This window comes from Choloepus didactylus, chromosome 5 (assembly GCF_015220235.1).
Source record: "Choloepus didactylus isolate mChoDid1 chromosome 5, mChoDid1.pri, whole genome shotgun sequence".
Lineage (NCBI taxonomy): Eukaryota > Metazoa > Chordata > Mammalia > Pilosa > Megalonychidae > Choloepus > Choloepus didactylus.
In genome coordinates, this window is record NC_051311.1 from 128,449,342 (window position 1) to 128,476,680 (window position 27,339).

The 27,339-nt window shown below is 35.7% G+C and overlaps 1 protein-coding gene across 14 annotated transcripts in view; it reads left to right on the top strand.

The window, feature by feature from the left end:
* Nucleotides 1-27,339, top strand: part of HDAC9 (histone deacetylase 9) — a 996,855-nt gene that overhangs the window by 947,022 nt on the left and 22,494 nt on the right. For 13 of the 14 annotated variants that reach the window (XM_037836859.1, XM_037836851.1, XM_037836858.1 and 10 more), the window contains one exon: nucleotides 26,094-26,241. In XM_037836859.1, the coding sequence (XP_037692787.1) occupies nucleotides 26,094-26,241 (148 nt within the window). Of the gene's footprint in view, nucleotides 1-26,093; nucleotides 26,242-27,339 lie in introns of those variants that run through there. The other variant, XM_037836861.1, reaches the window with a different exon arrangement.

Here is a 27,339-nt window from a genome sequence, read left to right on the forward strand (position 1 = left end):
AAGCTGTTAACAAATAACCAGATAACAATTATTGTGTTGTTTCTGTGCCTGGCACTGTTCTAAGCACTCTTGTTAATATACATTATCTTATTTAATACTTTCAACAACCTTGTGAGATTGGTACTATTTTCTTTCCCATTTTGCAGGTGAATAAACTGATCCCCAAGGTCATAAAACTAATAAGTGGGAGTGGCAAGATTATAACTCTAGTGGTCTAGTTCCCTGCTCTCTAGCCTGCTCTCTTAGTCACTATGCTAAACTGTCTCTTCCCTTTGCATTTTTGGGTGTGCTTCTTTTGTGTATTTCTCCCAAAGTGAAATGTTTAGGGAAAAAAAATCAATTTAACTGAAAATTTGGGCTTTTGTAATTTCCGGTTGATTGAGGTTTAGACACAGTCACTTCTGGAAGCTCAGTGCTAAATTTCAGGGAAGCACACAGTGATGTATGAATCTACTTTGGAGCCCTCTTGTAAGCTTGCAAAATATATCTAATCAGAAAAAAATGCAAGGATTGGACGAATTTCAAATCACTGTCCTGTTGAGTTTAAAACCCTGACTGTTGTCAGGTGCGAGCTGCAATTTGTCAGAGATTCTTTGGCTTTAGACAGAGGCCTTGACATTGCAGCCCTGGGCCAGGCAGAGCATCGTTGAAGAAAAGCAGTGCTAGGCACTTTCCCACTATTAATCCCACCAACCCTTGCTTGTCTAAGCCAGGTCATACTTGTTCATATGCCTTTTTGAAAGTTGATTTTGAACTTTCAACTATTCCCTTTAAATGTCGAAACTATGGTTATTGTGTGGTGGAGCCTTAATAATAGAATGTACCAGAAAAAAAGAGGAAAATCTGCCATCTGCTTAGAGCCTTAATTTGTTTGGCAATATTTTTTTAATCCAACAGCATCTGTAATTCTGTGGTTTTTCACTCACTTCTCTACCTAGCAAAACTAATCAAAATAAGACAATAAACAAAAAAATGCAGATTACTGGGACTGCAAACTCCTTAACAATAGGAAGGTTTGTGATTATATGCTCAGCTTTAGCACCCAGATGAATTTCACACACATGCAATACCTTTCATTGAGACAAAGTATTAAAAGAAGTCAGGCATGGGGGAAGATCACTTGCTAGGTGTTTGCATATTTCATCTCCAGTCCTCAAATTACTCTGCAATACATAATTATGTTCCTCATTTTGTTCATGAATAAATTGAAGCTTAACAATTTAAAGTAGCCTGCTGAAGCTCTTTCAACTAATAAGCAACAGAAATAACATCTGGCTGTGATGTCAAAGCCCACTTTATTTCTTTCAAAGCACCTGACTTTCCTGTTCTCATCCCATTTCACAGATACAAACAGCTTCACTAGACTTCCTATTCTGAAGTATAACAGGATAGACACTATAACAAGCCTTTACAAAAATATAATAGATTCTGTATACATGAAAACAAACTGGATACATTTCTGGGCATGCTATCATGGAAGGGAATGGGAGGGAAAAAACACAAGCTGAAATTTAACAGGGTACAGTAAGTAGTAACACAAAAAGTGGGGTTATTTCTGGGGCACATGATGATATCGGTCCCTGTAAAGGCACAGGAAATCCTGGGTCTGCAGCAAAGTTGGGCATATGAATTTGGTGGATACTAAAGAAGTTCCACCTTGGTACAGGCTCCTGGACTCTGGAGGAAGAAAATGCATCTCCTTTCTGGGGACAGTACCCCTAATTTAGACCTTCAGGATATGCAGAAATCCAACAAAATGGGATCTCAAATACATGCGTAAATACATACATAAATAAATTAATAAATTAAATAATACAAGAACACAAGCCACTAGTGAGAAGCAGCGGAAATGATAAACTATAGATTACTAAATCTTATTTGCATGGTTAAAAGGAGCAGGAGACGATTTTCAAGTGATGGTGGCAAATTAAGAATATGCCTTTACTTTCATTCCTCCCTGAAATCCTATTAAAATAATAATAGAATTTTTAAATTTTACAACATGCACTCATAGGGTCAAAGAATGAGAAAGGAAATAATAGGAATCTGGGGAGCTGATGACCGTCTGTAACTATTTTAGCAGACCTGATGGAAACAGTCCAAAGCCATCACAAACAGGCACATCTATGCCATGGAGGAATACATCAGGCCATGGGACTCACATGCCATGGAATTGTTGACCTGCACACCTCAGGCTCTTTATTTTATTTCCTACCTTCTAATTCCTCATTTCTCCTAATTCATTACCCCTTCTTCATTTCCTTCTATGTCAAGGTTAATAAAAATAACATTTAGATTTTCTTTGTCCTTTCTTTCATCACACTCATCAATGAAACCCTTAACCCTAAATTTGTTCCACAAAAACCTTTCTTCGATGCTGGATCCAAATAAACAGGGCTGCCTGAGACAGTCAGGAAGCATGGCAGGTTGGTTCGCCATAAATTCATCATCACCAAACTCAAGTGGGCCCATTACAATCCTATTGTGTTTCTAGGTCAATTTACTCTGCCTCTCTCAAACTACTCTTTGAAGTAGCTCCACTCTCCTCAAATCTCACTCCCTCTTGCCTGCCCCCTCAATCTCAACAACAAACCTTGCTTAGAATAAATTGTATCTACCAAACTGCTTTCTCTCAACCGTTCCTTCCCATCAGCGTTGAAATGCACTAAAATCTCTCCCATCATAAAAACAAATGAACAAACTCCAGCAACTTTACCCCTTCTCTAGTTTACTGTGCTATTGATCTCTAATCCTTCAGCAACAAATTGCTGAAAAAATATTTCCACCTAGTAATCTTCATTTCCTCAAGTCCATGTATCTGTCAGAATCACTACTCACCGGCTAGCACCTGAATGGGATACATTCATACTGCAAAATTCAAAAATAATGTATTAAACTTTTTATGTTAATGCAATTATAGATTTAGTGAAAAGTTGCAAATATAACCCAGTGTTTCTGTATACTCTTCATCAAACATTGACATCCTGAATAACCATAGCACAATTATCAAAACTAAGACGTTAACATTAATCAATACTACTAACTAAACTATAGTCTATTCGGATTTCACCATGTTTTTCACTTATGCCCTTATTCTGTTCCTGAGTACAATCCAAGGTCCCACATCGCATTTAGTTGTCAGACGTCTCCTTAGTGTTCTCCCATTTGAGACAGTTCCTCAGTCATTCTGTGACGCTCTTGAGGAGCATCAGTCAGTTATTTTGTAGAATGGCTCTTCGCTTGGATTTTTCTGGTGTTTTCTCATGATTAAATTAAGGTTTTTTTGTTTTTGGCAAGAATACCACAGAAGTAATGTTATACAATTCTCAGTGCTTCGTATCAGGGGTATATAATGTTTTATGTCCTGTTATTGGTGATGTTGACCATGATCAGTTGATTAAGGAGAGTTCCACTGCAGAGTTTCAGTGTTTACGTTTGTAATTAAAAAGTATACTGGAGAGATATTTTGAGATTATGCTAATATCCCATTCCTCCTGCAACTGTTGCCCACTAATTTTAGCATCTATTGGTGGATCTTGCCTACAATAATTCTCATCTCTAGTGTTCCAATGCTGATTTTCTATTTTCCTTATTCTTTCTACGTTTATTATTTGGAAGGTTTCTATAATGAAGAGCTGTCTTTTCTCTCCCATTTATTTATTTCTTCATTATATAGTTATATCAGTATGGACTCATGGATATTTATTTTATTTTATTGGTTATAATCCAATACTAACATTTATTTTGTTGCACAAGTTGTTCTGACTCTAGCTCTTACCATTGAGAGCCCCCTTCAGGTGGCTTCTGGGCCCGTTCGACATGGCCCTACTTTTTAACAAGCAGTTTCTTACTTTCCAGCATCACAAAATATTCCAGACTCATCTTGTCTTTTCCCTTCCCCAGACCTGGAATCATCCACTTTTCCAAGGAGCCCTGCATCCTTGTATTAGAGAATGGTATTTAGAAACCAAGATCTGGACACTAGCTGTGCTCATTGCTAGTGGGGTATCATTGCTTCCAGGCCCTCTAAGCAAACAATATTCTAGCACTTGCATATATTCACATAAATATATTTACTTCCATCCCTAACTATATCTATAAAACATTACTCATACTGATACCTCTGATTCTAAAGCTACACTACAGGGTTTATTCTATCCTTTCCCCTTTTGTTGTTTGTAAAATATTTCTACAAAAATGAGAAACTTGGCTCTATATTCTACATTATAATTAATTTTTCAACCCTATGTACCCGCATAAAGTAGTTTCAGAATTACTGATCCTTATCCCAGTGAGAAACAAATTTTACCAACTATAATACAGTATTTATGCACAGCTCTTTTTGTCCTTAACCTTATACTATCCAGCAAAATACTGTCTTCTAAAGTTACTTAGGTTAGTTCACTTCCCCACCATCTTCTGTGTGACTATGTTATTCATTTGTAGTACAATTAGTTGCATTTATTGCTGTTTGTATTACATGTTTGTTCCCTCCCCCACATCCTAGCTGATTTTTTACAATTTACAAGCAGTAAAATTCACTCGTTTTGGTGAAGAGTTGTATGGGTTTTGAAAAAATATATCTAGAGTTATATATTCACCCCCCATAGTTGTGATACCATTTGTCACCCCCAAAATTTCCCCCTGGTGCCCTTGGTGGTCATTCCCTCCTCTCACCCACAACACGTGGCGACCACTAATCTGTTTTCTGTTCCTATAGTTTTGCCCTTTGTAGAATATCATATAAATGGAAGCATAAACTATGTATCTTCTGGTTCCCTGTATTACGAGGTTGGCTTCTTTCATGTAGCAAAATATGTTGAAGAGTCATCCCTCGCCTGGACCCGGCATCATGGGATTGAGAAATCCTTCTGGACCCAAATTGGAAAGTGAAATGAAACAAAATAAAGTTTCTGTGGCTGAGAGATCTGAAATGGAGTTGAGAGGTCATTCCGGAGGTTATTCTTATGCACTTAGTTTTTAGTGTATTAGAATAGCTAGAAGGAAATACCTGAAACTGTTGAACTGTAACCCAGTAGCCTTGATTCTTGAAGATGAGTGTATAACTATATAGCTTATATGGTGTGACTGTGTGACTGTGTGATTGTATAAACCTTGTGGCTCACACTCCCTTTATCCAGTGTATGGACAGATGAGTAGAAAAATGGGGACAAAAGTTAAATTAAAAATAGGGTGGGATGGGGGGAATGGAATGCTCTAGGTGGTTTTTTTTTTTTAACTTTTATTTTTATTCTTATTTTTATTTATTTATTTATTGGAGTAAGGAAAATGTTCAAAAATTGATTGTGGTGATGAATGCACAACTATATGATGGCACTGTGAACAGTTGATTATACACTGTGGATGATTGTATGGTATGTGAATGTATCTCAATAAAACAAAATTTAAAGAAGTTTCATCCATGTTTTTTATTATATCAATAGTACATTTCTTTTTATTGCTGAGTAGTTTATGCATTTGAAGGATATCAGTGTTATTTTCAGTTTTTGATGATAATGAATAAAACTGCTATAAATATTCATACACAGATTTTTTATGTAATCATAATTTTTCATTTGTCTTGGGTAAATACCTGGGAATTGGATTGATGAGTCATATACAAAGTGTATTCTAAATTTTGTAAGAAACTGCCAAAATGTTCTCCACAATGGCCATACCATTTTGCATTCCCACCAGTGATGTATGAGAGGTCCAGTTCTTCTGCATCCTCCTCAACACTTGCTATTGCCAACCACTTTTCTTTTTGCTTTAGCCATATGATGTTATCTCATTATGGTTTTAATGTGTATTTCTCTTATGATTTTTTAGCATCTTTTCATATACTATTTGTATTCCATATATTTTCTTTAATGAAGTATCTGTTTACATCTTTTTCTCATTTTTTACATTGAGTTGTTTATTTGCTATTATTTAGTTTTGAGAATTCTTTATATATTTGGGACACAAATCCTTTGGTCAATAAATGGATTTCATTTCTTATTTTAGTTAGCTTCTCAATAGCATTTGATGCTATGAACATTTCTTCTTTCTTGAAATAAGTTCTTCCCTTACTTTTCCTTAGCTTTCCTGGTTTGCTTTCCAACATTCTGGTCTCTTCTATCTGTATATTCCCTGTCTAGGTTTGTCATTTTCTACTTAAGTCCTCTTCACTCCATACACTTTTCGTATTCCTGGATATAAGTTATTTCTCCCCTCTTTGCTTTGGTTTTCTTATCCGTAAAATGAGGAAAATAAAAGAATCTATCTCCTGAAGTAATTTTGAAATGACATGGAATAACATGCAAAATGCATATAATAGACACAACATCAATGCTTAATAAATATTTCTTATCATTTTACTCAGTGGTGTTCTTTTTCCGCAATCATAGCCTCAGTTGCCATCTTTACATGAATAACTCCAAAAAAAATGTATATCTTCAACTCAGACCTTAACACTGAGTTCTGGACTTTATTAAATTGTCAGCTCAGCATATTCCCTTGATACCACAATGTTACATGTCCCAAACTATCACCATTATTTCTCTCCCATATCCACCTACTTCCACTTTTCTTGATCCAAGAGATGGTACCCCTATCCTTCCAGTTTTGCTAGACAGGAATTTAGGAGTTGTCCTTCATATGGTTCTTCCCATTGCCATCTATATCTAATCCATTATCACACATATCACAGCATATCTCTTCTACTCTTTAAACTTCTCACTCATCCATCCACTTATTTCCATCCCCATGGCCACTGCCCCAAACCAGTCTTCTTTCTTCTTTCTCCAGTACCATTTCTATATCCTACCAACTTGATATCCCACATCCATTCTTGCTTTTTCCAATTTATTCTCTAAAATGGTGCCAGAGTGATCGTTTAAAAAATTAAGCCTTATCAACCAGTACACTTCCTTGCTTTAAACCAGAAATCAGCAAACTTTTTCTATAAAGAGTCAGATAATAAAGATTTTAGTCTTTGTTGTCCACACAATCTCTGTTTCAACTATTGACTCTGTTAAGAAAGCAGGCATAGACAATACATACATGATGAGGATGGCTATGTGCCAATAAAATTTTATTTGCAAAAACAGGATGTGAGGCCAATTTGGCCCACTGGTCATAGTTAGTCAAACTCTGCTTTAAACTGTCAGATAACTTCCTAATTTAAAGTCTAAAACTCGTAACATAGCTGACAGATTCCTTCCTGATATGCCCTAAACTACATCTACAGGCTCCACTCTTAGTATTCTACCTCTTGATCACACGGACCTTCTTTCAATTCCTTAATGTGTAGTGCTTCCTCTTGCCTCAAGATCTTTGTATATTTTTTCCCAATATGCCTCCATTTACTAGTTAATTCATACACATCTATTGTAATTTCCTAGCTACTAAAACAAATACCATACAGTGGGTTGGCTTAAACAATGGGAATTTATAGGTACACAGTCTGATGCTAGGAGAAGTCCAAAATCAAGTCTTCAGCAAGGCGATGCTTTCTTCTCAACGACAGTGACATTCTAGGGCAGGCTGTTGTCAGTCCTTGGTCTGCTCTTGGATTTCCGTCACGTGGCTATGTACATGGCATTGTCTTCTTTCTCTTCTGGGTTCTGTTGACTTCCAGCTTCTGGCTGCTCCCCATGGCTTCTCCTTCCATGTCCAATTTCCTTTGCTTATATGGACTTCAGCCATATTGGAGTTAAGGCCCACCATCATTCAGTTTCAGCACACCTTAACTAACAACATTTTCAAGAATCCTATTTACAAATGGGCTCACACACATAAGACCAGGGATTGGAACCTGAACATGCCTTTCGTGAGAAACATGATTCAACCCCCAATAACATCCTCCATATCACAAGTTGATTGCCCCTTGATCAGGGACACATTTTCTGACTCTCTCAAATTAAGATTAGGTTTCATTGTTGTATAATTCACAGAACTTTATCCCTTCCTTTCAGTTCTTATTTCAGGTGTGAGTCATACATTTAATAGTATGATCATTTGATTAATAGCAGTCTCTTATGCTTAGACTGCAAGTTCTATGAAAGAATACATATCCTATATTTCCATCATTAGAATATTTGGCATATAAAAGAGGCTCAACATATTATTTTACTCTTATTTACTGAGTGATAGAAACAATGTTTTGAATGTAATTTGGTTTCTCATATAGGTCTGCCCACATGAATAGAATGCACTGGACATCTTGACAGAGATATTGTAGCCCCTATGAAAGTTCTGTTTTTCAGAATATATTTACAAAATATATCTCTACTGGGAGATAATTCAATAATCATGTTAAAATGGGTATTTACCAGGTTATGGGGTAGTTCACTACTCGGTGAAAGTTAATTTTTATGAAAAAATTGGTACTAATGCAACATCATATGCATTTTAGTAATATGTGTCTCCATGTTTGAGGACATTAAGGTCCTGACATAGTTGAGTCTCAGGATTTTCAAGAGGAAGAACAATTCCATCAGCTTTCCTTGATATCCATTATAAAGATATAATCCTTTATATCCATTATAGGGAGACTATCTGGGTTAGTTTTCTGCCTTAAGACAAGAAGTCATGTACATGTAAACAAAGGAAACAAAGGAAGGACACTAGTGAAGTGAGCCAAAGAAGGGAAGGAAGTAAATAAAGAAAATATCATTGACCCAGACCTCATTGATATCTCAAGTTTAATTCCTCTAGGGAAACTCTGAAAGCCAGTGTACAACACATAGTTCAGAATTATTTCACTTGAGGGATGAGGGAGTGGGAATATTTATGCTACAACTCCAAACAGTTCTGAATGAGTGCTGCCTCTGGGGGACAGTAGTTCCCTGACACCTCTGGCTAATCATGTGGTGAGCAGGGTCTAGTGCCAAGACAACCCTCAGGCAAAAACATTCTGGGGCTGGCAAATGGAAATCAGGCTCTGTGCCCTGAAGTACTACACCTAAGTATATATGGATGGGGCACTGTGCTGGTTTAGATATATTATGTCCCCGAAAACACCGTGTTCTTTAATGCACTCTTATGGGGACAGATGTATTAGTGTTGATTGGGTTGGAATCCTTTGATTGACTGTTTCCCTGGAGATGTGATTCAATCAACTGTGGGTGAAACATTTGATTAAATTATTTCCATGGAGATATGGACCCCACCCATTCAGGGTCAGCCTTGATTTAATTACCGGAGTCCTATAAAAGAGCTGACAAACTGAAGGACCTCAGAGCAGCTCAGAGAGACATTTTGGAGAGCACTTGAGAGGCACATTTTGGAGACAACAACTGAAAGCAGACTTTTGCTGACACTTTGGAGATGCTAGCCCAGTGTTTCCTCCAGAGAAGCTAAGAGAGGACAAAATGGCCCAAGAGCAGCATTTTGAAGAACAAACAGGAGCTGAGAGAGGAGCTGGAACACAACCCAGGATCAGCAGATGCCAGCCACGTGCCTTTCCGGCTAACAGGTTTTCCAGATGCCATTGGCCTCTCTTCAGTGAAGGTATACACGTGTTGATGCCTTAATTTGGACATTTTCAAGGCCTTCCAACTAGAAATTTGTAACCAAATAGACCCCCTTTATAAAAGCCAATCCATTTCTTGTGTTTTACACAACGGCAGCATTAGCAAACCAGAACAGGCACTGACAGTGGCTGCTACAGTAACAATACATTCTTACTTGCTAGGACAGCCTGTCACTGTCTGTTCTCTGAACATCCCTGCAGATAACATTTTTTTCAGATGTTTCATTTTTAATGAAGTTGTATTATCTGTAGTTGCATTCAAATAAGTAGGACTTGGTTATTAAATTCGTTCTTTACTTCCAGCTTCTGTCACAGCTACATTGGGTAGTGGGTGAGATGCATGAACAGTGAAGGGAACTTCTACTTGAACACATGATTAAATCTGTAAAACCAATGTTTGGTAACTCATCTCTCCTTTCCAGAGCCTATTTTGATGCAACAGCTTACACTTACCTTTTAAGGAATACATGCAATCGCTGATATAATACAGCACATTTTGTTAATAAAGTATTGGTAATAAAGATATCAGCTGCAATTGGTAGTAAAGATACCTACCAAATGCAAGGGACACATAACTTTCTGGTTTGGGTGGTGAAGGGAGAAGTGTTCAACATTATGCAACTTGCTGCACTAGCCAGGTGTGCTTCAGTCAAAACCACATCTTGTGGCAGGCATGGAAACACCAGGCTACCTGAAGAAGAGTTCAGAGTTGGAAATTGAAGCAGAACAATTCTGTATTCAGTGTTTACACTCTGAATGCTTTTGCTATAGAAGTTATGTCCAATACTGTATATTGTCGTCCTGCAACTATTTGTTTATTTTATGGTTGCTAACATATTTTAATTTTGTCATCAGCTCTATTGATTGCAAAGAGCTAAAAAAAATAACAAAAAACAAATATTAACTAAAAAACTTCAGTGCTGAATTTCTATTTCTGAATAAATTTGATAATGAACATATAACTTGCAAAAGGGTTTGTTAATATTCATCATTACGAGAAGGTGATAACATGAATAACATGAACGCCAAAGACACAGAGTTGCTGAAGGAACATCAGCATCAGATAAGTTAGTAATTACTAAACACAAAATTGAAACAACAACAATAAAAATGAAGGCCAAAGAGGGCAATTTCACAAGTGCACCTGTAAAAGTGCATTTGTGTCTCATTTTACGAAGCATGATTTTGCATTTAAGCAAAAATGACTATTGTAAATTTGCAATTTCAGATTTTCTTTTTCTAGCTCAAGATAATTAGGTAAGAGTTATTTGTTGACTCCATTAGAAGAACCTTATGGTTAACTCATGCAGGGTCCTCAGATGTTTCAAATAGAAAAATCAGTTAATTCCATTATTTTGATAAGTACCAACCAATCCATGGAATCAAAGTAAATAAAGCTTCTTGCAATAAAGCCGTCAAAAATGAAACATAAGACATTATTGTAAGCACTATTGTAAATTCAGGTAAAAAGCTAACCTTGACAATAAAATAATTTGATTTTGCACTGATCTACAAATTTTAATTTTGGTGAACAATAGCATCATGAATATATATATGTATATTGCTGTAAGTATATATCTCTATGTCTATTTATCTATCTATCTATCTAACCTTTCTAAATTAAAAATCTTAAGGAGCAGGAAATATACCTGGCATTAGTTATGGAGTACACTAAATCCCTAAATATGACCAAACAAGCTTGATATTTACCAATCAAAATTGAAGCTATTGTCAACATGTATACCTTTATATATACACAGCTAGGGAATTGAAAAATAAAATTTTGAAATACAACTGATGTTGATAAAAAAAAAAAAACTTCAGTATGACGGTGCAAACTTCTCTTTGCTGCCTATTATAAACCACATTTTAGAAATATTTGATATTTGTGTAGAATACTACAGTAAGACTGAACTGTTTTGTAAATGAGTTCTCTGAATTTTGATTCCTTTTTTCTAATTAGTTGTAAACCATTAATCAAAATATTCAACAAAATGGCTTCTGCTCCCACCTATGAAAGGGTAAGTGCCACAGGAATTGCCCTTCCATCATAAACAAAAGAAAACCAGGAAAATTATATGAAACACTGATTTTAGACATTGTGTAGCAGAGAATGCAGGCCTGTGATCTCTGAGGGAAACAAACAAGGGAAGGGAAACAAACAAAATAAGCCCTATAATTGACACAGATTACTGGCTAGAGGCAGTTTCTAGGCCACAGCATAGGGAGAGAGAACCAAAATAAAGTCCAGTGGTTTTGCTGAGTTGAGGATTAAGTGATTAAAGTCTGAGGAAACTGAAGTGGCTAGAATTTGTGAGGCAGAATATTTGAGATGAAGGAGTTGCACAGAGAAAGTGGTCCATGGATTTGCACAGGCATTTTCTTGAAGTTTTGTCTGAATATTTATCTTCACATGCATGAGATGAAACTCCACAAGGCTGAGAAAAGAACCAATGGGAAACAGTAGGTCAAAAAAATTCAAGAAGTTACACAGAATTGGGAGTTCGCATTCCCACCAATACGAATGGAGAGACTTACAAGGTATCACATAGGGACATCATATTGGTATCATATTAGTTGTAGAGGTAAGTTAACCTTATCCTAAAGGCTACTTGAGCCATACTAGCAAAGTTACAAGCAAGCCTCAAAATGATCATACTGATCCCAAGAAACTTTACTGCATGTAAAGTTCAAAACTCTTTCAAAGAACCCAAAAAAAATACTGCAAGCAAAATTATTCAAATTAACAATGTCCAGCATCCAATCAAACATGACCAGTCATGCATGGAAGTAGGAAAGTATGACTGATAATCAAAAGAAAAATCAAACAATAGGAAAAAAATTCTCAGTAATTGGAGATGTGATAGAATTAGCAGTTAAAAAATTAAAATAGCTACCTTCAAGATGCTTCAAATTTTCAAGAATGAAGAGGAAACTTAAACATAGTAAGGAAATAAATAGCAGATATAAAAATATGTCAGTAGAAGATTTGGAGATGGAAATGCAATGCTTGAATTTAAAACGTACATTGGAATGATAAATGGCTGATGTAACATGCCTGAAGAAATGAACAGTGAGGCTAAAGACATTGTAATAGACACTATCCAAAATGAAGAATAGAGAGGAAAAAAAACTGAAAAAAAAATGTGTTTGTTTCAGTCATGTGTGTGAAAAAAGCTTTGTAAAATACCTATAACTGGATTCCCAGAAAAAAAATAGGAGTGATATTTGAAGAAATTATGGCCAAACATTTTTCAATTCTCCTCAAAACTGAATTTCTGCAGTTCTGAGAAGCTCAGTGAATCTCAAGCAGAAAAATAAACATGAATAAAATCACACTGAGGAGAATCATAATCAAATCTTAAAAGTAACCAGAGAAAAGAAACATCGTGCTATATACAAAGAAACAAAGATAAGAATCACAGCATACTTCTCAGATACTTTTCAGCCAGAGGGCAATAGAGCAACATCATAAAATATTGACCAGAAAAAATATCTATATAGTTTATAAGGAACCAACTTCAAATATAGAGGCATTTATAAGTTAGTAGGAAATGATGAAAAATATACCTTGAAAACATTAATCAAAAGAAGGATGAAGTGGATATTTTATTGTTTTTTTTTTTAAAGTAGATGTCAAAACTGGGAATATTACCAGGAATAAAGAGGGACAATACATGATAAAAAGGAGTCAACTCATCAAGAGCACATAGCTATTTTAATTCTATCTAATAAATGCAGTGAAACTGATAGAAATGAAAGAAGTCCACCATTATAATTAAAGATTACAACACTCCTCTCTCAATAATTGATAAAACAAGGAGGCAGAAAATCAATAATCATAAAGAAGACTTGAATAAAACAATATACCAACTTTCCTTAAAGGACATTTATAGAATGCTCTTTCCATTAATAGAATACACATTATTTTAAACAGCACATGGGCCATTCACCACAATAGACCATGTTCTGGGTCATACAACTATTCTCAATGAATTCAGAAGGATAGTATCATACAGAGTACATTCCCTGACTATAGTAGAAGTAAACTATAAACCAATAACAGAGATATTTAGAACATCCTTAAATATTTGAAAATTTAACAACAACACAGTACTAAAATAATGCATGTGTTAAGAAAGAAATCACAGGGAAAATTAGAAAATATTTTCAATCAAATGAAAGTACAACATATAAAAAACTGTGATAAGCAGCTACAGCAGTGTTTAGAAGGCCCTTTATAACATTAAATGCTTATATTATATTAATTGCTTCTGTTCTTTATTTCAGTTTCTTGTATTCCCACTTTCTTTTCTATTAATTTAATTTTTATAATCCATTTGTTCTCCATATTGGCATATTAGAAAAGGAGAAATGTCTAAAAATCAATAAACTAAGCATCCACCTTTAGATAAAAAAAAAACTAGATAAAGAAGAGCAAAGTAAACCCCCAAAAGCAGAAGAATATGATAAAATAAAAACTCAAATAAATGAAATAGAAGTAGATAAATAATATGGTAAAAGCAATGAAATCAAAGCCAGTTCTTTAAAAAGACCAATAATATTGACAAAACTCTAGTCAAATTGATCAAGGAAAAAAATTGGATACAAATCACCAATACCAGGAATGAAAAAGGCGTCACCACTACAAATCCTACTGACTTTGAAAAGATAACAAGGGACTATTATGAGAAATGTATGCCAATTAATTTAACAACTTAGATGAAATGGACAAGTTCTTGAAAGACATAATGCACCAAAAATGCCTCAAAAATAAATAATCATATACTCCTATATCTAATTTGTATTGCCTGAAAAATAAATAGATAATCTTATATCCCTTTATCTATTAGAAAAATTGAGAAAATTCTGACCCAGATTACTTTACTGGTGAATTCTGTGAAATATTTAAGAAAGAAAGAATATCACCTCTACTCAAAAGCCTTCACAAAATAGCAGAGCAGAAATCAATTCTCAGCTCATTTTATGAGCTGAGAATTACCCTGATACCAAAACCAGGAAAAGATATTACAAGAAAACACATGAAATTCTACACTGGAAAATTTAAGCCAGTCAAAGCCAGCAATTAAAACAAAAAAAGATAATACATCATGTTCAATTTGAGTTTATAAAGTTTGTTTAATATTTGAAAATCAATCAGTGCAACTCTTCATTCTCTTAAAAGAGAAAAATCATATGACTATCTCAGTAGATGCAGAAAAAGCATTTGACAAAAATCAAGACACATTCATGATTAAATGCTCAGAAAGCTAGGAATGGAAGGGAATTTCCTCAATCTTATATAAGATATTTATGAAAAACTTGCAGCTTAACGTCATACTTAATGGTGAAAGTCCAAATGCTTTCTTCTCAGCGTTTGCTATCACAATGTCTATTCAGTATTTTACAGATAGTCCTAGCCAGTGTCATAAGACAAGAATGAAAAATAAAAGGCATATAGACAAGAAATGAAAAAGCAAAACTGTCTCTGTTCACGGATGAAAATAGCCTCTATGTAGAAAATTCTGAAAAAAAAAAAAACCAAACCTAGAAAAAACTACTAGAACTAAAGAGTGAGCTCAGTATCATCACAGGATACAAAGCCAATAGACAAAATCAATTGTATTTCTATATATTAGCTACAAACAAATTAAAAATGAAATTCATAAAACAATACAATTTACACAAGTACAATTGTATTACAAATTGTATTACAAATAATACAATTCTAAAAATATGTATGGATATATTTTATAAAATATGTGAATGACCTGTACACCCCAAAACTGCAAATCATAGTTGAGGGAAATAATTAAAAATCTATGAATCTTTAGAATGGACAAGTAGTCTATGTTAATGAATCAGAAACTTCAGTATTGTTAAGATGCCAGTTCTACCCAAATTGATCTGTAGAGTCAATGCAATCCTATTCAAAATTCCAGCATTTTTTTGTAGATATTGGCAAGTGAATTCTAAAATTTATGTGAAAATGCAGAAGATCTAACATTGCCAAAACAGTTTTGAAAAAATGAAAAACAATGTTGGAGGACTTACACTACCTAAGTTCAAGAGTTACTATAAATCTACAGTAACTAAGATGATGGTATTGGCATAAAGATAGACATATAGATCAATGGAAAGAATAAAGAGCCCATACATAGACCCACAAATATATAGTCAATTGATTTTCTTAATGGTGGCAAGATGTTTCTACATATGGGCATACTTTGTTTATTATTGACTTTGTAGTTTTCCCCTTTTGAGATTAAAAATTATGCTATAATCAGCATCTTCATGCATAAAACTTTTTCTCAAAGTCAGATTATCCATTTCTCAGGGAAAAAAAATATTTTTCATAAATGTTGTCAAAGCAATTTGTTATCTTTATGCAAAAAAATGAAACTTAACCCTTATACCATATGCTAAAAAATAAAAAAAAAAAAAAAAACTAAAGAAAGATCATACACCTCAATTTAAGAGCTAAAACTATAAAACCCTAGAGAAAATCCTAGGAGAAAATCTTAATGACCTTAGGTTATGAAAAGATTTCTTAGGGGAAAAAAAAAAAAAAAAAAACCTGGGCCATAAAAGAAAAAGTCAATAAACTGGTCCTTATCAAAATTAAAATATTTTGCAGGTCTAAAGTTATTGTTAAATATTTGAAAAGGCAAGCCACACATGGGAGAAAATATTTTCAAAGCCTAATCTAATGGAGGCCATATCTTCAGTGTACATAAGGAACACTTATAACTCAATAGTTACAAGACAAACAATCCAATATATTATGGGCAGAATAGTTGAACAGGTGGTTCAACAAAGAAGATATGTGAATGGAGAACAGTATGCTAAAGATGCTTAATGAACTTCGTCATAGGAAAATGCACATTGAACAACAACAGGACACCACTACATACCTATAGTATCACTAAATTTAAAAGATTGACAATATCAAGTACTGGAGAATATGTAGAGCAAATAGTACGCTAATACATTGCACATAGAAATGCAAAATGCTGCACCAACTTTGTAAAATAATTTGGCAGTACTTGTAAAGTTAAACATGCACTTACCATTCATCTCAGAAATCCTACTCCTAGGTATTTGTCAAAAAGAAATTGAAATATTTGTTCACACAATGACTTGTACATGAATATTTATAGCATCTTTATCATAATAGCCCAAAATGGAAACAATCAAAATGTCCACCAACTGGTGAAAAGATTTTTTAAAAGTTATACTCTATTTTTATAACAGGAACAAGTTATAGACATCAACAACATAGATGAATCTCAAAAGAATTTTGCTAAGTGAAGAAGCCAGATATTAAAGACTATATACTGTATATATGAAATTCTTGACAAGGCGAAACTACAGTGACAGGGGACCAGTGGTTGCCATGGACCAATAGGAAGATAAGGAATTGGCTGTAAAAGGCCAAAAGGAACTTTATGGGGTGATGAAAATATATTCTATATTCTGATTGTGGAACTGATTACAAGACTGAATAACTTATTTTTCAACATGCATCTTCTACCCTTAAAACTGTTGAATTTTACTGACTGTAAACTATATCTCATTGAAGCTGATAAACAGTCATCAAATGGGGCAAAAAAATCAACTTTGGATCTTTTAAAGAGAGAACAAGGCTTAGAAAAAGAAGACACTTAAATTGATCTCTACAAAAGCAAAGGAATAATTGAACAAATTAAAGGATAAGCCCTCAAACCATGCACAAGATTTAATTTTGAGCTTTGAAGATCTCTATTTGTGGATAGAACCTTTGATGAAACTCCTATTCTTAGTTGGATAAATTTATATTCTGGAATGGCATGAATCTGAGAAGTCATATGATTTTTTTTCTTAGTCTTATGATTTTGCAGCATCTAAATTTGGTAAAATTTGGAGAGCAGTAAATAGAGACAACTTTTTTTGATGAGGTTGTCTTATTAAAAAGAGTATACTAAAAGGAGGAAAAAGACAGTAGCCATAAAAGTGTTTGGAAGGAAATCAAAGTGAAAATTTTCTGCATTTATCAGAAATTGCTCTGAGCTTACCAGATACCACTGAATTATAGAGATGGTATTTCCCAACCAAAAATATTATAGTCTCTTGAGAAGAGTAAATTAAAGATACCAACAATTTCAAATTTGTTAAGCATAAAATTCCATCTTGAGGAAGACTGCAGACAATTTTATGAAAATGTCTAAAAGATTTAGACCTCTTTGAAACAAAAATACATTCTTCATTTAAAAAAATGCCAGTGAGGGGAGAGGGGCAAGATGGTAGCATAGAGAAGAGTGGAATTTAGTCAGTCCCCTGGAACAACTAATAAACATTAAGGAATAACTAGTAACAATTTGGAATAACTGCTGGGGGACAACCGTGACCATCCATACACTGTACACCAACCTGGACTGTGAAGAATGCCTGAGATCACAGCATAGAATCTGTAAGTAAAAACTGCAGAACTGTGCTGGGCACACACCACCCCACCACCCCACCACCCCCGCCATGGCAGGCTTTGCTGCAAAACCTTGCTGTGGTAGAAACTAGCAGCACTCTCTGAGCGAGCGAAGATAGCTCATCTAGACTCATCTTTCCTGGGATGGAAAGCCCACAAGACCAGGTGTTATCTCTGGCTGATGAGTGAAACTGGAGGGCCGTGTACTGGCTCCAAAAAGGGGCTTTCTGTCCCTTTTTCTCTCTCTCAACCTGAAGAGCTCAGAAGAGAGTTGCAGCCATTTTCAGTTCGCAGTGCTCTGACCCAGACAGGGGTGGAGATAACAGAGTCAGAGAGACTATTCAAATGCAAATGGTAACTCCCTAGGGGGCGTATCTTCCCCAAGAGTAAGGAGGTGGGACCTAGCTTTCCCTTAAGAACCAGACCCTAGAGCCTGGGGGGAAACAGCCAAAACAGAAACTATGGAGGCCACATCTCCTTACACCAGTCGGGAGCAACAGGCTGACAGGCGGCACCTGCTAGGCAGATTAGGAAAAGCACAGTGACCAGAAATCTCACAGGAAAGTCTGTCATTCCTCTAAGATGAACCCTGAATATAACACCATTCTGAAACCTGAACCTGTTCTGGTCTGGGAAAATCTGACTGGGGTAATCAAGGAAACCAGAAGCCTAGACAACAGAAAACTACAACCTATACTACGAAAAATGAAGATATGGCCCAGTCAAAGAAACAAACTTACACCTCACTCAAGATACAGTTGAGATATTGTTTCACTTGAATGAAACAATCTATTAAAGTTTTCAAAGAAATATGCTAAATCAAATCAAAAACCAAATCAACGAGTTCAGGGAAGATATAACAAAAGAGATGAAGGCTATAAAGAAAACGCTGGGTGAACATAAGGTAGAAATTGAAAGTTTGAAAAAACTGGCAGAATCTATGGAAATGAAAGGCACAAAATGAGATAAAAAACACAATGGAGACATACAACAGCAAATCTCAAGAGGCAGAAGAAAACACTCAGAAACTGGAGAACAAGACACCTGAAATCCTACACACCAAAGAACAGACAGGAAAAAGAATGGAAAAATATGAGCAACATCTCAGGGAATTGAATGGCAACATGAAGCACATGAATATACGTGTCATGGGTGTCCCAGAAGGAGAAGAGAAGGGAAAGGGGGCAGAAATAATCAATGAAAATTTCCCATCTCTTATGAAAGACATAAAATTACAGATCCAAGAAGAGCAGCATACCCCAAACATAATACATATGAATAGACCTATGCCGAGACACCAATAAACAGATTACCAAACGTCAAAGACAGAGAATCCTGAAAGCGGCAAGAGAGAAGTGATCCATCACATACAAAGGAAGCTTGATGAGGCTATGTGTGGATTTCTCAGTAGAAACCATGGAGGCAAGAGAAAAACCACCAACCAAGAATCCTATATCTGGCAAAACTTTCCTTCAAATATAAGGAGGAGTTTAAAAAATTCTCTGACAAACAGACAATGAGAGAGTTTATGAACAAGATACCTGTGCTGCAGAAAATACTATAGGGAACACTACAGACAGATAGGAAAAGACAGGAGTGAGAGGTTTGGAACACAGTTTTGGGTGGTGGTAGCACAGCAATGTAAGTACACTGAACAGAGATGTCTGTGAGCATGGTTGAAAGAGGAAGGTTAGGAGCATGTGGGACACCAGAAGGAAAGAGGAAAGATAAAGACTGGGACTGTATAATTCAGTGAAACCTAGAGTGCTCAACAATTGTGATAAAATGTACAAAAATATTTTTACATGAGGGAGAACAGATGAATGTCAACCTTGCAAGGTGTTAAAAATAGAGTGTATTGGTAAAAAATTAAAATCAATGCAAACTAGAGACTATAGTTGATAGAAACTTCGTGTTATGCTTCCTTTAATGTAACAAAGACAATCTACAAAAGTTGTAAGACGGGGACATAAGGGAGGGGTATGGGACTCTTGGCATTGGTGATATTGTCTGACTCTTATTCTACTTTAGTTTAATTCTATCTTTCCTTTCATTACTTTTTAGCTGCCTTTTTTTCTTTCTTTTTCTTTTTCTGTTGTCTCTCTACCCTGTTTGACTCTTCCTCTTTCTTTGTGGAAGAAATGGAGATGTCTTTATATAGATAGTGGTGATGATGGTTTTGAATACATAAATATGTAACTATACAGGGAACCACTGATTGTTTACTTAGGATGGAAAGTATGGTGGATGAACAAAACAGTCTTAAAAAAAATTGGGTTGATGAAGAAACCTTGAGGGCACTACATTGAGTGAAATAAGTCAGACCCATAAGGACAAATATTGCATGGTCTCACTGATATGAACTAATTATAATATGTAAACACATAGACATAAAATATAAGTTACCAGGATATAGAATGAGGCTAAAGAATGGGGAGCAGTTGCTTATTATGAGCAGAATGTTCAACTAGGTTGAATCTAAGTGTTTGGAAGTGGACAGAGGTGATGGTAGCATGTTATTGTGCTGAATGGTATGTGAATGTAGTGGAAAGGTGAAGCTTAGAGTCGCATATGTCACCAGAAGGTAAGTTGGAGGTTAAAAGATAGGAATGTATAGAACAGTGAATCTTGTGGTGGACAATGTCCGTGATTAACTGTACAAATATTAGAAATCTCTTTCATAAACTGGAATAAATGTATGACACTATATCTAGAAGCTAGTAATAGAGGGGTGTATAGGGAAAAAAATGTACCTATTGCAAACTATGTACTACAGTTAACAGTATTTTAACATTCTTTCATCAACAGTAACAAATGTTCTATACCAATACTATGAATCAGTAATGGAGGGGGGTTGGTTAGGGGTAGAGGAGGAATTGAGCTTTGTTTTTTGTCTTTATTCCTTTTCTGGAGTAATGAAAATGTTCTAGAAATTGGAAAAAAAATTAATTGTGGTGATGGATGCACAGCTTTATGATGGTACCGTGGGCAATTGATTGTTTACTTTGGATCTTTGGATAATTGTATGGTATGTGAACAATCTCAATAAAAATTAAATTTTAAAAAAATACCAGTGATACTGTATCAGTGATAAATACGGTCAAGAAACTGATTAATGCATGTGACTTTTTACCAAGAATAATTATTTAGCTTATATTGTTTTTTAATTTAAGATAATCAATGTAAAGAAGTTATTTGAGTTTTGACATACATGAATTATGTTATTTTTATTTTTAAGAAAAACTTTAGTTTTGAAAATGAATTTTGAGCAGGAATCTTTTATAGGTACACTAATAAAAAGTTTATTGACCAGTAAATATTTTCATAACATGTATTTTTTCTTATTTAGTTCCCACTTTATTCCAAAATTTTCCTAATTTGGATGAAAAATTACATGTCTGATCTATTTATACACCAATTTTCAATGCATATTTATTTATGTTTTTCTACAATGTCTACATCTATCTTAAATAATTTTAATAAGCTCTGAGCTCTCTAGAACCATGAACCTAAGACCCTTTCTAAGCCCAACGTCTTAATAATTTCTGAAGGTGAAGAGGATGGGAAGAGGTTTGGGTCATACCAGCTTTTTCCTTTGAAAATGTGGTGTGTAAGGAGGGAGGGGAACATCATTCAAATACCAAGGTGGTAAAAAAAAAAATGTGAGGATTGACTGTAAGTCTCCCAAAATTATCACGTGGTGGGGAGATTTCAAGGGTCAAGAGATTTTCAAAGTGGCAAAGGGCTGTGGTTAGGAAAAGTTTTGGTAGATGAGTTATTTCTAATACAGACTTTCATGAGTCAGCAACTACCTATTTTTGCAAAATTTCCATCACCAGATTCAATCTGGTCTGTTGTGCAATCTGACTACCCAGTACCTATCAGAAGCTCTCTGATGGCTCCTGTCTAACTTGGTGAAACCCCAACTATCACCCCCACTTTGAATTCTTGACTGTCTGCATTCCACTGACTATTTTCTTTACCTCTATTGTAGATTCATTCTTTGCTTTATTATTGCCAAGTAATACCAAAAAAATGATGATGGCTGGAAAGAAAAGTGCTGAAGAGTGGGAAGATTTACATAGTGGGAAAGGGAATTAGGCTAGAGGATATGACTGAAGAGGGAGTGTGTGTGTCCATTTTTTAATGGCTAACTCTTCACATACCAGTTTTATTGCCAGAAGAGAACAACCCAGTGGTTACTAATATTTTACTTTATGAATAGCAACCCTTGAAAACTCTAGCAATAAACCTTGTTTCATTTCTCTTATGCAGTAATGGGAGTATTACTCCCATGCCAATAGATAAAATTTTCTTGCACATCTGTTTCATAAGGAAAAAAAGAATCCTACCCATCATGTGACTATATAGCCCATAAATTATGGGGTTTGAATTGGCTACATACTGCACAATCTGCACACTACCCACTTTTTTTTAATTATTCTTCTTCATGAATAGAGATAGTGGTATATAAATGCATTATTAATGTAAGATATTTCCCTTGTTTTTATAGAGTTTGCCAGAGGTCACATTGACTAAAATTTTGTATCGTTTGTGAGTCAGGAACTTCATACATTTGGACAAAATCCAAACTTTTAACATTTAATCTTAATACAGCAGAATACTTTATACACATTAAGTTTTATCCAAAGAGGTCTCAGCTATTTAACATCTGATCTGTCTTACTACTCCCACATATATAGGCCAAAATTTAAGAGATCATTATTAGTGTTATTGCAGATTGTTATTACTGATTCATACCTTCTGTCCTGATTGTGTTTTAGGAGTAAAGATGTTTGTTTTGTCTATGACCAAGAGCGCCCTCCTTGAGGAAAAAGTCCAGTACTTGAAAATTAAAGCCGTTGGTTATTCTAGATGTGCCATAGTATCTAAAAGTAAATGTTTGCTGAACTCTTCAAACAAACATAGCTCATAGAAAAGGAAAATTTTCTGACATAATGAATGTATTCTAATATTCAAGAGTGATTGGTACTACAAGATAAGAAAAATCACAGTCATTGAGAATCAGAGTAAGAAAAGATCTTTCATAATCATTGAGCCCACTAACATTTTATAAACTTGGAAAATTGTGCCCCAGAGTGATCGATGACTTCTCTGGGACTAGCGTGGAATCTTCAATCTGAAATTCTCAACTTTTAATTCAGGGCTCTTTCTTTGTATAGATCTTCAGTGGAATCCTTATTCACACTCTTCAATGAGCACTCGTCTTATAATGGATCCTTCAAAGATTTACCTGGTAGCCAGGTACTTGTGATAGTACAAAGTCATGAGAAAAGAGGAAGGGAAAGAACTAGTTTCAACATGGTTCTCTCACTTGGTGCAATAGTCTCATTCCATTAAGTGAATAAAATGTTGGTCAGCTGAGTCACATATCTAAGGAACAGGTATGGCTTGCTATCACCAAAGACTGTATACAGTTATTTTATAATGTAATAATTCTTTTAGGTTGGCATTCTCACAAACATGTATTTTTATGTGTAGTGGGAAAAGGGAGTAGGAGAACTAAATCAAGGAGGGCAGCAGAGTACAGAGGAAGAAACATTTTGGACACAGGGACTCAACTCCTGGATGAAGCTTTCAGTTCCTCTGCTTCCTAGCCTTTTGAGCCATGAGAAAAGCACCTAACATTGACTACATACTATCATGAGGATTAAATGAAAGTATAAATGTGAGAACATCTACCACAGTTCTTGCTACTTACTAGGTGCTGAATAAATGTTGCTTTCTCTTCCCTATAGTCTTTATAACATAACTGAACCACAAACCACCAGCCACCTGTATTTTGATTGGCAGAGGCCCCATGTTATTTACTCTAGTCTAGAGAACAAGGAAAGGATATCATCAATTTTTTGCCAAGTTTGTGAATACCATGTGCTAAAATAATGCTTAATAATATTTCGTGAAACTCATTACAACTACATGCACTGGTAGATGGCATATGGCATTTCCAACTTAGGTAAGATTATAACGATACTGAGAACTAGAGAAAATAGAGACTTAAAATGGATTTGTCCATTCAGAGACAACGTTCAAAGTTGGGGTACATGGGAGACAGTAAAGAATAGGCCCAGAAAAGTTTCCATTGCCTATGTCGCAAACCTCACTGTAATCCATCTCTTCATTTCTATCCTGTTACTTCCTTTTAGTTTAGACATTATTTCCCACCAGAACTTGTGTCAAGAGATGGGAATTGGTTTTCTTTCCTCCATTCTCATCTCCTTACAATCCATTGTCCATGATCTCCCTAGAGAGATCTTTTAAAAACTTAAATCTTATGGTTTGCCTCTTCTCCTTAAAATAGCCCCTCATCATCCACAGGATGAAGTCCAAACCCTTTAGTATGGTATGCAAGATTGAGCATTAATCAGCCCATGCCTACCTCAATAGTCAAATCCATCACACCTCAGAATCTTCCCAATAAACCATGGAATTTCCAATCACTCTACTTTTGTATGTGCTGTTTCCTCTTCCAGGGATTGCTACCCTTCTGCTTCTCCCTAATTCAGCTTGACTAACTTCTGATGGTTTTTCAATACTCAACTAAAGTGTCATCTTTTCTGTAAAGTCTTTCCTTGTCTTGCCATCACCATACATGGGCTTGAGTATGCTCTGCTTATTTCCTCCCAAGGATCACGAGGCCTTTCCATGCAAAACTGTGATTGTTAGCGAGTAGGGCTGTCTGAATTATACCCTGACTCACTTGGTCTTAGGAAAGCATCTTTGTGTCTTCAACATCTGGCACATCCTTAGCTTCCAAACATTGTTAGCTTATAGATTCATTCAACAGCTAGAATTGCTATTGTTTGCTTCAAGTTAAAAGCTTTATGATTCTCAGACTTTGGTCTGAGTAGGCGGTCACATTAGGCAAAATTGTTGTGGACACGTGTCAGGAAGTCCAGTTGATATGGGTAGTGGATAGGGTGACTGGGTCCCCTCCTTAATACGACATCCATTCCTATGCAAAGCACAAAGATAATGAAAGATCAATGACAAAATGTTAGTTAGGGCTGAAAGAAATTTATTTAAGAGGCCATCCAGTCCATCCCTGTGAATTGAGAGGCAGAAATAAAGTCCCAGAGAGCCTTGCCAGAGTCCTGGGGATGATCAGTGGTAAAGCTGGGCCCAGAACCCAATTATCTTACTTATTAAACCAGTGTTTATTCATCTGCCTTGTCACAAAAGCAGGACCTGTTTTTTTTTTTTAAATAAACAAACCCTGTGTGCCAAATCCCTGCCTAATTGGTCAGGCTGCAGAGATGGTTCTAGCCTGGTGAGTCATGCCAGCACCTAGGGAGAACCGCCTGTTCTTGATATGGGGCTATGCAATACTTCACAAAAAAATACCTACAGGGCTGCAAAAAGGCCGTCAACTCTGCCCTTCTTATTTATCCCACTAGTGTGTTCTCATGAAATGGCCTCCCATTTTCCTCTCATTCTCCATCCCTGCCTTGAAAAAGGAAACATCCGTCTGACTCATGGAAGTATTCCAACATCATCCAAGGCATATATTACAGTTTTAAATCAATTATTGTTCTAGTACACACCCTGAGGTTAAAGAAGAAAGAACATCCAGGACTAACAAAACTGATTGTTCTGGCAACGTTGCTATTTGATTCATGCTGGCATTTCTGGGCTTTTCTTTTTCTTTAATATTATGACCATTAAAAAAAAAGTTAATTGCTCAAGTAGCAATTTTCAGCATTACTGTTTCATTCACTTTCTCCAGGATACTTACTTCTACCTCCCAGTCTCTCGAGGGTTTCCCAGGGAGCACAATGCCCAGAGTTTGCTTACTTAGTTGCAAAGACAGCTGTCAGTCTGACAGTGAGTTCCTTAGACTCTAAATTAGTCCTTGATTTACTACCTTTCTGAGCAAGGGTGTGACTTGGGCTTTGGAATGTGAGCACTTCACAACTTGACATTCTTAAATCAAGAAAAATACTTAATCATAACAGTGAACAAACCAAATTACAACTCTGTGTAACAGTATGGATTTTAACTTGACAACTGCTCTAGGTTGGACTTCTATGTGTGTTCTAATTACTGCACCTCTAGCTAAAATTCTCATGAATTATGATGCATGTTGTTTCCTAGGCAAGTACTGGAAGTCGGTGAGGATGGTGGCAGTGCCAAGAGGCTGTGCTCTGGCTGGGGCTCAGTTACAAGAGGAGACTGAGACCGTGTCTGCCCTGGCCTCCCTGACGGTGGATGTGGAACAGCCCTTTGCTCGGGAAGACAGCAGGTACGGCTTTGATCCTGGGGAATCATTCTGGTCAGTCATCTCCAGGCTCATCATGCAAGTCTGTGAACTTCTCTCCTGGCATTCCTTCTCCTGAGTCCTTCACTTCCAACACCTGTCTTGTCCAAAACCACAGAGACCACAGCACATGCTGTAGGCTATCAAGAATTCATTTGTTTCATTCTTCATGGGAAATGCAGAGCTGGAGCATGTAACTGCTGTTCACAGAGAAATAGAGCCAATGAGGTGGATGCCGAGAAAAAAATTCACTTCTTATTGGATAATTTAGTGCTGATCATTAAGGAAAGAGCTGACTGTGGGCATAGCCTCTTTCCCTACTTATCTCTTTTTCCAGATGTTCTTTTTCCTCTTCTAATGATTTTGAGATTATTGATATAAAAAAGAGAAAAGAGGAGAGCAGAAGATAGAAGTATTGTTAGTCAGTTGAATAGCCGAAATACATACAAGTTCCTATATAACTGTCCTTGATATACAAAGACCGGATAAAGATGGAAGTTTCCTCCGAAAGAGACAGGAGTGTGTGAGAAGCACCATGTGAACCTGAGTCTGATTTTATTTTACTTTATGATAAGAATGATTACTTTCAGTTCATTTTCATATGAATATAGCTTTTTGAAAAACAAGGTTAACCTAAGGTTGGGTTTGGTTTTTCTCTTTTTTAAGAAAGATTTTGTCCATTTGTGCATCTTGGTATTCTTTAGACTGCTACATTCAAGATTTCTTTTAAGTCTCCTTAAAACCACTACAAATGTACATGGACACTGGTGCTTTCTGTGGCTGACTTCAAGGTCATATTTCCTCAATTTAAAAACAAATCAGGTGAGGCTTTTGCTAAAGCCCTGCCAGCTTGCCCTCTTAAATTGTTTCTGAGAAGGAAATAGGACTCCCTCCGTCAATAACATCACCATTAATTACACAGATCCTGCTACCAGTGCATGAGTTGGCAGTTTTCCCAAGAATGCACAAATTTGAACAGTTCTAGCTTTCTTGCTTTTACTGGATCCTCAGAGTTTAATGGATTTAACATCTTGTTTTGGTCAAGGGGAGTAGATACATTGAATAAGAGGTTTCATTTTTATG